Below are 16373 nucleotides of genomic sequence, written 5' to 3'. Positions count from 1 at the left end.
ATGTGTCACTATAAAATTACAGTCTCAGAGTCCATCTGGTTCAACTCCTACCTAAGAATCTCAAACATCCCCAACAAGAAGTCCTCAAGCCTATGCCTGAAAACATCTAGTAAGTGAGGAGGAAGGCATCTGCTCCCAAAGCAGCCCACTCATCCTTGGTATAGCTCTAAATTGTAGTAAATGTTCCCTTACGTTGAGCTGAAAGCCATCCCTCTGTAACTCCCACTTACTGCTCCTAGTTTTGTCCTCTGGGGCTAAGCAGAATGAGTCTAATTCTTCTTCCTCATATAGTTCTTCAAAGGCTTAGCCTAAACATCCCACATTCTTCCAATCAAATTGCATGCCATAGTCTCCTGTCCCCTTACCATCTAGGTCACTCTCCTCTAAACCCAAAAGCCATTTTCCATAGGGAGCCCTGGGACCTCCTGATCAGTCCTTCCCTATTCTAGAATCACTGATACTCACAGAGCTAAATTTGTCATCACACCCCCAAACAATCTTAAGTAGATGCTACAGTCTTGAGAGAAAACTGCCCAGCTAATGGGTTCAAATTGTGGTATCTTTACACCCAAATCAAACCTGCATACCACAGGTAACAATGGAAATTGAAGAAGAAATCTGACCTCTCACAGTGACCAGGTCACTCTTTGTGAATTCTGAGACCTCCAAGAAATTCCCAAAAGAGATCGTGGCCTGGCATTGAAAAATTAAAACATGGTCTTGTTGTTCTATTGGGAAATCCAGTGTCACATAATTTTTATGCAGTTCCCTCTTTTCTTTTCTCTGCTTGCTGATATCCATTTCCAGTTTTTCTGCTATAAAATATATCGGGGGCTTCTCCTCAGGAACGGAACATTCAACTGTCACCGTGCTTCCTTCCATCACTTCCATCTTGTCCACTGTAACCCTGGGACTCGGTACTCCTTTGTGAAAAAAAGAAAAGACAGTAATGTGAGTTTGGTCTGGAGTCATTGACTAGGCTCCCCTGGACCATTTGTGGTGGCCAGATTAGTCTCATGGTTGGCTTGACTTTTCTTAAACACGCAATATAGTGCAATTTTATTAGTTCCATATTAGGTAACTACTACCTTGTGAAGTACTATGAAGGGAGCAGATAAAAAGAAGCTTAAGACATGATCTGTGCCTTTAAGAGCCCACAGTTTCCCTAGGGAGTAGTTATATAACTAGGACAGGAAGATCAGGACTTCAAACCTGGGCTCCAAAATTTAAAGGACATTGTCAAACATTTGTACTCCTTCTGCAGGGTAGAAAAAAACAACAACCACCTGAATTTAACTCATACACCAAAGCATCCCTACACACACACACACACACACACACCCCAAGTCCTTCCTTGACAGCAGCCACCCCAGCAATAGCCTTACAATATCCCATATCTCCCTCCACCTCAAATGCATTGTCCAGGTGCCAAAATTGTTTGAACACTTGAAATGATAAAAGAAAGACAAAGCAAGTCATCAAGTACCAAAGTGAATATAAATCTAGTGCCCAAAATGTATAGAACAGACAAGAGTGAGTGGTCAGAAATTGAAGACCCACATATTGACTGAAATTAACAGGGAAGAATTTCACTGAGTAGGTAATCCTTGAAGAGTAAATAAGATTTCAATAGCAGCAACAGTTCAGCCTTGGGAGGTAGGAAGTATAGATATGTTATCCTCATTTTACCCAAGAAGATCCAAGTTCTATCAGCTGGTAAGCCTGGACTGGAACCCAGATCTCTTAACTCCAAATCTATCACGTTCTTTCTACTACACCAGTCTACAGTGGAGCAGATGGGAGTAAAAGAGGGTAGAGGAAAGGAAGAATTAATATGAATAAAGGCTGGGAGTCAGGAGCCAGCAAGGTATCATTGGGAGACAGTGAGAAGACTGGCATGATTCACAAAAATAGTTCACATTTATAATGTTTTTTATAATTTATAAAATGTTTACAAAAATGCTGAGTTAGAAAATACAAGTATTATTACCCCCTTTTTTACAGATAAAGAAACTGAGGCTCAGAGAGTTAAGTGACTTGTCCTTCATCCAATGGGTAGAAAATAACAGAGTTTGGATTTTACCTAGGTCTTCTGACTCTTGAGTCAATGCTTTTCCATTATACTATGCTGTCTATACACACAGGGGAGGGGTCGGGGAATAAGGTAAGATAATGTTGGATAGGTAAGGTGAGGATAAAGAATTAATTTTTAATCTGATAGCCAATAGAGAACTATTGCAGGTTCTTGAGGATCTATGCAAAATACATTGGATGGGGAGAGCCTAAAGAGACTGAGATTGTTGATGAAGTTATTTCACTAATCTAGTAACAGGGTGGCAATGGGGAAGTGGCATGGGGAGGTGGCAATGAAAACAGAACAGAAAAGGAAAAATTGATTGGACTTGGTGGCAAGATTGCATAAACATATCTCTTTCTGGAAGAACATGTGAAAACAAAAGAACAGTCTATGGGTCTCACTGGTTATCACCATGGTGATAGGCATTTTGTCAAAATATTTTGAAACTGTCAGCTAACATATCTTATAATCAAAGAAAGTTAAGGACCAAAGACATAAGGTTCTCTGGGAAGTCAGCCACTGTTGGTGGAGCTGGGAATTGGCTCAATCACTCAGGAAAATCATTTAGAATTATGTGAGAAAAGTGACTAATCTGTTCATATCCTTTAATCTAGCAATCTCACTACTGGGTATGTACCCTGAGGAAATCAAGCATGAAAACATAGTGCCAGTATACCAAACTATTCATAGCAGCACTTTTTGTAATTGAAAAGTAAAACATGGAAAACAAAGTAGGTGTCTGTCAATTGGGCAGAGCAAAACATTATACATAAATATAACAGAATGTACTATTCCTTTTTTTTAAAGTGTGATTATGAGGAAATCATAGAAACATAGAAACATAGTTACATGAGCTGATGGAGAATGAAATGAACAGAACCAGGAAAACAAACAATTATTCAATCAATCAATAAGCTTTTACTGGGGATACACATACAGAGAATGAAATGGTCTGTACTCTTAAGAAGCTTCCATTTTAACGAGGGACAACATACACAAAGACTAAAATAATAGAAATGAAAACAATACAAAAAAGGAAGATGAATTCAGATTAAATGTGATGACTAATAGTGGTTCTAGGAGAGAGATAATGAAACACTCCTCCCTCCTCTTAATAAGGAAAGGTGAAATGGACTAATGGATGTTGAATATGAGAAACACAGACATGGTTGCTATTCGGCCAGTTATGTGCAATTTGTGTTTGTTTTAAATTACCATATCCATGGGGAGGAAAGGGAGAGGAGATGGTATAACTAGAAGTGAATAAAGTGAGGAGGTCATAAAATCATTAAAATATCAACAAAAATTAAAAAAAATTAAAAAGCAGAGAGACCATGCTAATCAGAAAACCTAGCATGTGCCTCTCTAATTAGACTCTGATAATCACGCTTCTCACTTCATTTAGTCCTGTCTGAATCCATCACCCTTTCTGCTTTGATCAAGGACCATTAGGTAGAAAACATTTCAGTCTTGTTCATTGGAGAGAACCCACCTCTACGCTTTGCCTTTGGGTCTGCCAAAGAGAAAGAGCCCACTGTGCTGCTCATCATAAGCCCCGTGTCAGGGTGAGCCTCCTTCCTTATTCTTGCTTGCACAAGAGTAGCAAGAGAAAAGGCATAGTGTTGAGTCAACCAAATTCAGCCTCCTGGCTTCAGGCTGCTCAGTAATACCAGACATATAAATGGAGAGGCAGCAGGGTACAGAGGTAATAGAACTGGATCTGGAACAAGAGGACCTAGGTTTAAATCCTGACTCTATCATTCATCATGACCTTTCGTAAATCACTTCAATTTCCTCTTTTGTAGAAAAAAGAAGTGGTTGGACTACATGGTCTCTATTGCACGGTTCCCTTCTAACTCCAAATACATTCAAATATAAGCTCCATCAGAACAAGGGGTGTTTTGTTTCTGTCTTTGTATTCCCAGCACTTAGCAAAATACCTGGCATACAGTAGGTGCTTAATAAATGTGTGTTGATTGACTAAATTATCCCTCGAAAATTCCTTAGGCCATGTTTTGAAATTTCCTGGTCACCAATTTCTTCTCTCACATTTAACTTGAATTCTTTATGCTATAGCTTTTGTTGTTGTTGTTTAGTTGTGTCTGACTCTTTGTGACCCCATTTGAGATTTTCTTGGCAAAGATACTGGAGTGGTTTGCCATTTCCTTTTCCAGCTCATTTTACAGATGAGGAAACTGAGGCAAACAAGGTTAAGTGACTTGCCCAGGGTCTCATACCTGGTAAGTGTCTGAGGCTGGATTTGAACTCAGGAAGATGAATCTTCCTAACTTCAGACCTGGCATTCTATCCACTGTGCCACCTACTTGCCTCCAGTTATAGCTTTAGCTATACATATATATATGTACATATATATATATGTATGTATATCTTCCATTTAATCTTGTACTGTCCTTAAGATGGAGAATAGCTGGTCTCTATGCTTTATACATGGGCAACTAGGTGGCACAGTAGATAGAATGCCGGGCCTGCAGTCAGGAAGACTCATCTTCCTGAATTCAAATCCGGCCTTAAACACTTACTAGATGTGTGACCCTGAGCAAGTACTTAACCCTTTTTGCCTCAGTTTCTTCATCTGTAAAATGAGTTGGAGAAAGAAATGGCAAATCACTTCAGTATCTTTGCCAAAAAAACCCCAAATGGGATCATGAAGTCTGACATGACTGAAAACAATTAAACAATACAACAAAAACAACAATGTTTTATACATCTGTTGTCCTTGGTTTTATCAAAGCTTTTATCAATAGCTTCTTGACAATGTCATTTTCTGTAACATTATTTTTTTCCCAATAAACTTGACACATAAAGTGTCCCAACTCCTACATTTATCAGTTGTGTGAGCATAGATAGGTCACTTAAGGCTGTTTCCTCATCTGTAAAATGGAGATAATAGGGTTGTTATGTCACAGAGTTGTTATGAAGATCCAATGAAATAATATTTATGAAGTGCTTTGAATACCTTAAATCATCATAAAATGTAAAATATTATTCATCTTGTCTCAACTCTTCACTCTTCTTCACACCTTGTATCCAAGCAGATGCCAAGTCTCACTGCTTCTACCCCAATAGTACAATGTGAGTCGAGCCTACCTTTCTCAGGTAGTCTTACACATTACTGCTCTTCACATACTACAGATTTTGGGCAAATTGTTGGTCCCTATACACAGAACTCCATTTCCCACCTTCACGCCTTTGCACATCTTCCTTACCTCTGCCTCTTGAGATATTTATTTCCTTCTAAGTTCAGCTCATGTTGTCCCAATCTTTGTATTTCCTTTGTATATAAGTAAAACATATACACCTTGAGGGCAGGAACTGCTTTTCTTGTCTTTGTATCTCCAGCATTTAGCACAGCTCCTGGCATATAGTAGTTACTAAATATTCACTTGCTGAATGATTGATTGATTGATTGATTATTATAAAATAAGAAAGCTGGGGTGACACATGATATAATCTGCTGTGGAAATAACTGGATTTGGAGTCAGAGAACCCAGGCCAAATCCCAGTTCTTCCATTTAAGAACTGTTACACGAGGCAAATCATTTTTGATATTGCCTTTCTGAGCCCCAGATTCCTCAGCTTTAAAATAAGGAGAATAATACTTGTGATACTTACTTCATAAGGTTAGTGTGGGGAAGTAATATAGGGTTTTTGTGCCATACAAATATTAGCTACTATCATTGTTACTCCCGAAAGGCTTTTGGCACCGTGAGACAGGAAAATGTGGAAAAAGAGTGGAGCTTCTGGTTGCTAATGACAAATATCCCCACCCCCGACCTGGGGGTTTACCCAGAACCACAACTAGGATGAGGTTACTGGGCCTTGCACAAAGGCACTAAAATTCAGAGAATGCCGAATGTACTTGTACTCCTTTTGCAGAATAGAAACAACTGGATTTAACCTTTAGTTAGCAAAAATAACTAAAAGTGGAAGCTACAATATAGCATGCTTCCTCCCTCTCCCTAGAAAGGTCACATTCCAAGCGAATTCTGCCTCAGTCCACTCCTCTATGGTCCTCCCTCCATGGACAGTAGTCTCCACAGCATTATTCCAGGTTCTGTCTCCTTCTATCCCAAGCGAATCTCAGGCACTAAAATTATTAGTTATGACTAGGTTTACCTACTGACATCTGATTGCAGAAAGAAAGAAAAGAAAAAAAGGAAGGAAGACAGAGAGAGAGAAAGAAAGAAAGAATGGAAGGAAGAAGGAAGGAAGAAAGAGAGAAAGAAAGGAAGGAAGGGAGAAAGAGAGGGAAAGGAGGGAGAGAGGAAAGGAAGGAAAGACACTTAGTTTTTACTAATTTAACAGCTATTTATTTCAAAGTACTCCAGGAACAAAATTGGTCAGCACTGCAGAAACAGACACAGGTACAATTTCTTGAGGGTAATAATTTAACAGAACAAGGCAGTCATCACAATAGCAGTTACTTCTACAGGGTTGCATAAAGTCGGCCTATGTCCTTTGGAATAGCACTGCACTGTAAGATAGATAGTGGGGCAGCTAGGTGGCGCAGTGGATACAGCACAGGCCCTGGAGTCAGGATGACCCGACTTCAAATCCGGCCTCAGACACTTGACATTTACTAGCTGTGTGACCCTGGGCAAGTCACTTAACCCCAATTGCCTCACCAATAAATAAATAAATAAAAATAAAATAAAAATAAAAAAGATAGATGGTACAGGGATGCATATGCTCATGTACTACGGGACTCAAGGCTCAAAGAGGTCATGATCACACAGTAAGGGTCAGAGTCAAAATGAGTACCCAAGGCTCTTGGTTCCATGGCTAGTGCTGTCTATGCTGCCTCTCCAGTCATTCAAACACCAAGATGTTAAAATTAATGAATATTGCCTAGTGCTTTAGGTTTTAGAACTGAAAGGGAAGGTCATCCCCTTCATTTTAGGGCTGAGAGGGAAGGTCATCCCCTTCATTTTAGGGCTGAGAGGGAAGGTCATCCCCTTCATTTTAGGGCTGAGAGGGAAGGTCGACCCCTTCATTTTAGGGCTGAGAGGGAAGATCGACCCCTTCATTTTAGGGCTGAGAGGCAAGGTCATCCCCTTCATTTTACAGATGAGGAAACTGAAACCCAGAAAAGGGAAGTGACCTGCTTAATTATGCAGCCAAGTGTCAGGGCTGGCATTTGAACCCTGGCCTTCTAACTGCAGATTTAGCGCTTATGCCTCTGCACGGTATTGATTGCATGTCTTTCCATGTATGCAGCTGCAGGTCCACGCAGTTACTCCCCAGTCTTACAGCTCAGTGGCACAGTGGATAGAGCACTAGACAGGGAATCAGGAAAACTCCTCTTTCAGAGTTCAAATCTGGTCTCGGACACTTACTAGCTGTGTGACCCTGGGCAAGTCACTTAACCCTGTTTGCCTCAGTTTCCTCATCTGTAAAGTGAGCTGGAGATGGAAATGGCAAACCACTCCAGTATCTTTGCCAAGAAAACCCCAAAATGGGGTCATGAAGAGTTGGACCCAATTAAAAAACAACTAAACAACAATAACAAAAATTAATCACCCTCCAAGTTCCTGCTTTTGTTATAAATATCAGCCGGCAACCGAACCCCTGCATTTGGCATCATATTCATATGGTCATACATCTAGAGTTGGAAGGGACATCAGTAGGAAAGAGAAATAAGCATTGATACAGCATCCACTCTTCGCCAGGCACTACGCTAAGCCCTTTTCACAAGTATTGTCTCATCTGATCCTCACAACAAGCCTATGAGGTAGGTGCTGCTATTATCTCCATATTACAGTTGAGGAAACTGAGGGAAACAGAAGTGAAGTGGCTTGCCCAGGGTCACACAGCTAGTGAGTGTTTGAGGTTGGCTTTGAACTATTTTCTGAACATCAGTAGTCATCTTGTCACATTTTTTTAAAATTTTTATTTTTTTTTTATTTTTTTTTTACCTTCTCATTTTACAGATAAGGAAATTGAGGCCCACGGAGGTAAAGTGATTGCCTGAAGTCATACAGATAAGGAAGGATCGGAGGCGAAATTCGAATCCAGGCCCTCCACCCCAGAGCTGTTGCTCTTTCCATTATACCACATTACGTCCAGACAATTCAAAATGTTCCTGTGTCTGAGGATTCCTGGCACATGGTAAGTGCTGGTTGATTCACTTTACACAGACAGGATTAGCAAATTTAAGCTTCTGCTGATTTAGCAGCACCCCGTGGCAATGCACTTACCTTTTACTGAAAGAGAGTAATCTCTTGTGGTTTTCTCCTTGTTGTTCAGAATCACAGTACATTTATAATTCCCTCTGTCATATATCCGAGCAGCCTGAATCAAAAAGCTCTCTTCTCTATTCCAGGAGGTAACGTTCTCGAGCAGAATATCATCCTTGTAAAAGAGGACCTGGTGCTGAGACTGAAGCTTCGAGGTGGTGCTGATGTCCACGAGGCATTTCAGAACAAGTTTCTTCCCATTCTCCACCTCCCAGCCTGGTTCTGCTTTCATCTCAATCATGTTGATGGTGAAAGCTGAATGTTGAAAGAGGGGGGGGAAATCATTTCAGTAAGAAGTGACATTGTCCATTTGGGGCAATGACTCTCACTTAATCTAGTCATGCTTTAGATGCCTTTCCCAGGGCCATTAAGATAATCAGTGAGTCACAACCTCTGCACCTCAGTTTTCTTTTCTGGAAAAAGGGGCGGTTGGATCAGATAACCATAAAGACCCCTACCAGCTCTAAGTCTATGAGTTTTCCCAAATCAATGATTTCATCAGAGTAGGAGATTTTCAGTATAGAAACTCCCCCTTTCTGTGGATGAGCAAATCCTCTGTAATTTAGTCTTGGAGAATTGCCTGGGAACTCTAAGTGAAGTGATTTCTCAATGATCACACACAGCACGAATTAGAGACAAGACTTAAACCCTGGTCTTAATGACTCCAATATCAAATTTTTAACAACTGTCCCATGCTACCTCTCTGGTTTGTCTTTATTTGAATTAAAATAGGGTGAGTCTGCACTGAGAACAGAGACATTCTGGTCACCATTTGAAGCAAAGGCTTCAAAGAAAGAAAGGTGATAAATGAAAATAGCTTAATTTTCTGTTGTTATTCTTGTTTTTGTGAGGTTCTGTGGGGTTTTGTTGAGGTGGGGCGGAATCACTTTATGAAGTCTAACCGAAAGAACTTGGACTTTTCTGTCTGGAAAGGGAAAACTGAGAGAAGAATTGATTGTATAGTTCAGTGCTTCAGGGATCCATGCTTTCCTCAGGACGGGCAACCTCTCTATCAATGTAAATTTGAACTTCTTTCCCAACTTAATAGATGGTCTTTGAGAGTTACTAAGGTTGAAAATCTCATTACCTTTCGGTACCTTGTGATCCTCAGATGTCAGACATGTGGTCCATCACATAGCTTGTATGCAATCAAACAAAATAACTGTCCATTGCCATAGAAGATATAAACATGGACATCTTAGTGACAGCCCTCGCAATCATCACTTCTTTCTCTCCGATCTTCAGTCTTTTCCTAACTATTGCTTCTTCCTCTGTTTGCTGCCTACAAATACAACCATCTACTCCAAACATAAAAATCTTTCACTTGATCTGAGCATCCTCTTAAGCTATTGTCCTATATTTCTCCTATCTTTCTCCCACAAACTACCAGGAAAAAATTGTCTACATTTATTGCCTTGGTTTTCCCATCACTCACTTTTAGACCCTTTGAAGTATGGCTCCTATCTCATCATTCATCTTTCCAAAAATACCAGTGCTGGCTAAATTTCGGAATCTGCTGGCTTTTTCTCAGTCCTCATCTTTCTTGACCTCTCTGCAGCATTTGACTCTGTTGATCATCCTCTCCTGAATATTCTCCCCTCTCTAAGTTTTCATGACATAGTTCTCTCCTCATTCTCTACCTAACTGTCTGACTTATTCACCTTGGATGGACCATCTTCCGTATCATGTCCTCACTAAGTGTGAGTGTTCTCCAAGGCTCGCTCCCGTCCTTTCTCTCTCTCTCTCTCTCTTTCTCTCTCTCTCTCTCTCTCTCTCTCTCTCTCTCTCTCTCTCTCTCTCTCTTTCTCTCTCTTTCTCCTTTCATTTTCTGACTTCATCATATACAAAACTCTACACGTCCAAACTAAAACTCACAATCATTCTCCACAAAATTCCCTTCTAAACGTCTCCATTTCTCTTCAGAACACCATCCTTCCAATCATGCAAGTTCACAGACTTGATGGCACCCTCAATTCTTCACTCACATTCACTCCACGTGTCTATGCAATTGTCAAGTCTTGCCATTTCTACCTCTTTGCCTCTCTAACATCTATCCCCTTCTTCCCACTCACAAGGCCACTATTCTAGGTCAGGGCCTCATCATTCTTCACTTAGATTATTGAGGCAGCCTCCTAGTTGGCATCCCTGTCTCGAATCTCTCTCCACTGCAAGATATCCTCAATTTAGCTACCAAAGTAATTTCCCCTCTTCAATAAACTCCATTGGTTTCTTATAATTCCTAGGGTTAGAGATAGGCGACAGGAATAAGACTTGTGATTTCACTGGTGTAAAGAGTTCACAGGGAGAAACTTCCACCTGTGACAATCGGCATCTTTTCTGCAGCTTATAGTCTTAGACAAAGTGTCAGGGATACAAATCCCAAAGTAAAGAAAGTCTCTGGGACTAACATTCTAATAGGGGAAGATAATATACATAGAAGAGCAGAGGCTGAGGAAGCGCACTTTGGTCCAAAAAATTAGAGGGATAGTAAGTAGGATCATAGGGAAGTAGATCGATACACCACATCCAGGAACAATGACCAAGATGATTAGATTCAGTTTCCAAACTGGAGATCAGAGTAGGGGGAGCGCAGTTGTTAAGAGAATGGATATAGAATGATATACAGAATAAAGACAAAAAGAATAAATACTAAGAAGTTATATACAAGGTAGTTAGGGAATAAGGACACTAGCAGTGGCAGAGGGTGAGGCAGCAGAGATCAGGTAAAGCTTCATGCAGAAGACTGCGCATAACCTACATCTTGAAAGAAGAGAGGAATTCTGAGCTTGAGGTGAGGGAGGCGTACTTTGCTGACATGAGAGACAAAAGCAGAAATGGGAGATAGAGGAACACATATGTGAGGAACAGAAAGGACTGTTTGAGTGAATCAGCAGTGTGAGAGAGGAAGTAATATCCACTGAGGCTGAAAAGGGAGATCAAGGCCAGGTTGTGAAAGGCTTTAAAAGCTAAACAGAGTTTACATTTTACTCTAGAGAAGATAGGGAGCCATTAGAGTTTATTGAATAGGGGAGTGGCATGGAAAATCACTTTGCCAGCAATGTGGAGAGGGAAGGAGGCAGCAAATAAGCATTTATTAAGTACCTACTACGTGCCAGGCACTGTGCTAAACATTTTACAAATATTACCTCATTTGATCCTCACAACAACCCTATGGGGTAGGAGCTATTATTATCCTTATTTTACAGTTGAGGAAACAGGCATAGAGGTTAAATGACTTGCCAGTGTCATACAGCCACAGTGTGGACTGAGATTGTCTCATAGACCTCAACCTAGAAGTCTTAGATTTCGAGATACAAGGGGCCTTAGGAAGTAATCTATTCCAGCACTCTCATTTTACAAAGGAGGAAACTGAGACCCAAAGAAATGAAGCCCAAGGTCATGCAAGTAGTAGTGGGGCAGACTGGAGATTCAAATCCAGATCCTCTGACCTAGTCCTCTTTCCACTGCCCTACCTGGTAGAGTTTATTTTTCAGACACAAACATGTCAATGAAATGTATTCTCATTTGTCTTCTTGGAAAAGCTGACAACAGAACTACCTGTAGTTCTGTACTAGGGTACAACTAGAAATGCAAGGTTCTGAGGAACAGTTATGGATTCTGGAAACTAGCTAAAAGACTTTTCTCCTTGAAAGAATTGGGAGGCAAGGACCTGAGAAAAGAAGATTTAAAGGGGACATCATAATAAATAGTAATAAGAATCAATTGATAATTAATTGACAAAATTAAGATATGGGGCAGGTATAACTGGTTCTTTGGGTACTCCCTGGGAAAAACTATGATGGTAGCAGGGAATGAAGCTGCTATTACACTTTCATAAGGAGCAGAGAGTACAGAGACAAGTGGTGAAAAGGGATACAGAGGCAGGTGGTGTGGGGATGGGGATACAGTTGTGAAGGAAAGTGGGCAGCATGGGGAAGAAAATGGAGAAAGGGAGAGGCACAGATAGTCTCTCATGTACCCATGGATTAGAATTGGGGCCACTCAAGCAGCATGGACCTTTAGGGGATGAAAGAGTGCTCAGGAATTTGGGATCTCATTTTTATAGGGTTTTTCAGGGGAAACAGACTAACTCTGTGCCACCTTGGGTTTAGTTTATTAACATATCCAAATCATTTCAAGATTGTCAGGAAAACTTTAAAGTTAACATATCCACATCATCTCGAATTCTTAATACCTTTTGTTGTTCTGCTGGTCTTACTGCTGATGTCTGAAACTTATCTGAGATTTATATATCAGGGACCAAAAGTCTCTGACAGTAAAGCCTAGGTGGCTTCTCCTGATTCAGCACATATTTACTAGGATGTGATTTTTGGTTAATAGATGAAACAATTTGCCAATTATGCTCTTTAAGATTTCTAGGTTCCCCTTTGCGATCTTACTTCCTGCTATTGCTATCATATACTGGCTTGTAAAAAGATACTGGACACTGAAGTCTTTTCTCAAGCTGAATTTCTGAACATTCACACTCTAATGCAGAGAGCACAACTCCAATGGGCTGGCTATGTTGTTCAAACACCAAACATACGTTTGCCTCAAAGACTATTTTACAGAGAACTCACACAAGGCTAGCACTCACATGAAGGTCAGAAGAAGCGATACAGGGACACTTTTGAGATCTCTCTGAAGAACTTTGGGATCAGTTATGGAAGACACTAACCCAGCACTGCACAGTGTGGTAGGTGGGCATCAAAGAAGGTGCTGTGTGCTCTTTGAGCAAAGCAAATTGTAGTATCTCAAAAGAAATGTGAGATGAGCAAATTTAGAGACATCTCCACTCCAAATGTTCATATGGACTATTTGTGCCCAACCTGTGGTACAGCTCATATCAGTCACAGTTGGACACACTGGACCTTGGCCCTGACATAGTGATGTCATTTTGGCCTCTTCGAGCATGAAGAACCACAACCAACCAACTTATAAACTTACTATACTGCCTGGGGTGGGGTGGGGTTGAGGAGTAGGGGAGGTAGTCAGGAGGACTAGAATAAGATACAATTTTAACATAATAACAACAAATAGCATTTATATAGTGCTTTAAGGACTGCAAAGTACTTTGCAAATATTATCTCATTTTATCCTCACAACACCCCTAGGAGTTAGGTGTTATTACTATCCCCATTTTACAGATAAAATTGAGGCTGGCAAAAAGGTTAAATGACTTGCCTAGGGTCACACTGCTAGTAAGTGTCTGGGGCTGAATTTTAACTCGGGCCTTCCTGATTCCAGGTCAAGCACTCTATCATCCCCTGAGCCACTTAACTAGTTTTCATCAAGTGTTCGAATGGTCGTAAGGTTGTTATTTTTGAAAGAAGCATGGGAGGTAGTGGGGAGGAAGAAGGGGAAGTTTTACCGGAGAAGAAAAGATAGGGATATGATAGTTTTTAGGATATGAGAGAGGGATTAGACTTCCACTTTATCCAAGAAGGCAGAACTGAGACCAGTGGGTGAAAGTCATAGAAGATTAAAATAGGGTATCCCAAAAATCTTAGTGCATTTTAAAGCTTTGATAACTATTAATTTAGTAGCCTAAACTATCAAAAGGCAGAGCAGTGGGTGGAGTGCTGGGCCCGAAGTCAGGGAGACTCATCTTCCTGACTTCAAATCTGGTCTTAGACTCTTACTAGATGTGTGACCCTGGGCAAGTCAGTTAACCCGGTTTGCCTCAGTTTCCTCATCTTTAATAAGCCATTAAATCTCAAAACTGAACAAAGATTTTTGGGACATCCTGTATAAGAGGAAAATTCCTAATAATCAGAGCTGTTTTTAAAAAATGGAATAGACTACCCTAAATTCCTTATCACTGGAAGTTTTCAAGAAGAGGCTAGAGGCCATTTGTAATTGATGTTGATAAGATTCATGTTTTGGATAAGAATTGAATGACAGGACCTCTAAAATCTATCTATCACAGCTCTGAGATTAATGGTTCTCTAATCTATGGCTCTTCTCTCCTCTTCCCTGTCCTCAAGGAGAAGCAGTGGCCAGGGTCTGTGCCTGATAGAATGCTGTGATTTATGAGCACAGAAGACCATTAGCCTGCAGCTAAGGCATGGGCTTTGCTTAAAAACTAGGCCTATCTGTACAAAAACGCGTGCCACAGAGCAATGGTAAATGTCTCCCTCTCTTCCTAGGTCTCATCTCCCTTTTCCTTTTTTTTCTGTGGTTGCTTGGCAACAAGATAGTGGGCCTGCTGCCATTATAGCAACCAGGGACAAACCCCTAACTATTCCATTCTCCACTGTCTCCCTCCATTATTCTCTGATGTCTACATCCCGCCCCCCCCCAACTTTCTGGACTTAAACGATATCCCATGCAATTAGTCATTCAAATATGCAGCTGGTCAGTTCTGTTGGTTTAGAGCTGAATCTTACGACGCTGAAGTCATGTTTTTCAATCGCCTTGGGAGCCAATTAGTTTTATGCAGCTGCACGACCATGGACTGTGTCCCAGCTCCTACTCAGCCATCTCACTAGCTCATTCATATAAGGTGACCCGCTGAGATGAAATCAGTGGGTCCAGCCACATGGCTCTCTTCCTCTCCTCATTACTGGGGCAAGGGGAATCCTCAACCATTTCCACATAAGAACAAATGTCCTCCTGATTGTGGACTGCAATCATTATAGAATATCAGAACTGGAAGAAGATTTAGAGATCACCCAATCACCTCATTTTACCAAGGAGGAAACTGAGACCTAGAGAGAAGTGACTAGCCTAAATGTGCATTGCTGCTGTTGTTATTGTTTAGTTACTTCAGTCATGTCTAACCCTTTGTGACCCCTTTTTTTTGGGGGGGTCTTTGGCAAAGATACTGGAATGGTTTGCCATTTCCTTCTCCAGGTCATTTTACAGATTAGGAAAATGAGGCAAAGAGGGTTAAGTGACTTGCCCAGGGTCTTACAGCAAGTGTCTGAGACTAGATTTGAACTTAGGTCTTTCTGAATCCAGGCCTGGCTCTCTAACCACTGCACCATCTAGAGGCTCTAAATGTAAATTGTTACTTAAATTAAAAGCAGACACAGAACCAAGAGTCTCAGAATTCTTGCCAAACTTACTAATACTGTGCAAAATGATAGAATTTCAATTTTCCAAAAGACTTTTTGCTAGGATTTGCATGTACAAAAATATTTATAGCAGTCCTTTTTGTGCTGGTCAAGAATTGGAAATTGAGGGGATGCCCATCAATTGGGAAATGGCTGAACAAGTAGTGGTATATGAATGTAATGGAGTACTACTGTGCTATAAGAAATGATGAGCAGACAGACTTCAGAAAAACCTGGAAAGACTTATATGGACTGATGCTGAGTGAAGTGAGCAGAACCAGGAGAATGTTGTAGAGACAGCAGTAGACTTAGAGTTGAGAAAAGCTGGGTTCAAATCCTGTCTCAGACAATCATTAATGTGACTGTAGGCAAGTCAGTTTATTTCTTTGTGCCTCAGTTTCCTCATCTGTAAATGAAGGGATTGGGCTTCATTTGATTGAGTTCTTCTCAGCAATGCAAGGATCTAAGACATCTCGACAAGTTTCATGATGGAAAATGCTATCCACATCCAGAGAAAGAACTATGGAGTCTGAATGCAGATCGAAGCATACTATTTGCTCTTTTGCTTCTCTTCTGTTTTGTTTTGTTTCTTCCTTCTTGTGATTCCTCCTACTGGTTCTAATTCTTCCTTACAACATGACTGATGTGAAAATATGTTTAATAAGAATGTATATGTAGAGCTGAGATCAGATTGTCTTGGGAAGAAGATGGGGAGGGAGGGGGAGAAAATTTAAAGCTCAAAAGCTGATGGAAGTGATTGTTGAAAACTAAAAATAAATTAATTTTTTTTAAAAAAGACTTTTTGCCCTCATCAATCAACAAGCATCTATTGAGCATCTGCTGTATGTCAGACACTGTGATAAGCACTAAAGGAGTAAGGATAAAATTGAAACACTCCTTGCCTCTAAAGAGCTTATATTCTGAAGGAAAGAAGATAGATAGATAGATAGATAGATAGATAGATAGATAGATAGATAGATA

The 16373-nt window shown here is 40.5% G+C and overlaps 1 protein-coding gene across 3 annotated transcripts in view; it reads right to left on the bottom strand.

Moving 5' to 3' along the window:
- Positions 1–16373, bottom strand: part of PECAM1 (platelet and endothelial cell adhesion molecule 1) — a 95896-nt gene that overhangs the window by 77361 nt on the left and 2162 nt on the right. For all 3 annotated transcript variants that reach the window (XM_027872849.1, XM_027872850.1, XM_027872851.1), the window contains exons 3-4: positions 8296–8589; positions 624–923 (exon numbers count right to left, since the gene is read on the bottom strand). In XM_027872849.1, the coding sequence (XP_027728650.1) occupies positions 624–923; positions 8296–8589 (594 nt within the window). The remainder of the gene's footprint in view (positions 1–623; positions 924–8295; positions 8590–16373) is intronic.

The sequence above is a fragment of the Vombatus ursinus genome, unplaced genomic scaffold (genome assembly GCF_900497805.2).
Source record: "Vombatus ursinus unplaced genomic scaffold, bare-nosed wombat genome assembly UNPS02014801.1, whole genome shotgun sequence".
Classification (NCBI taxonomy): Eukaryota; Metazoa; Chordata; class Mammalia; order Diprotodontia; family Vombatidae; genus Vombatus; species Vombatus ursinus.
The sequence above is the reverse complement of the archived record's forward strand: the minus strand, read 5'-3'. Positions and strand labels throughout refer to the sequence as shown.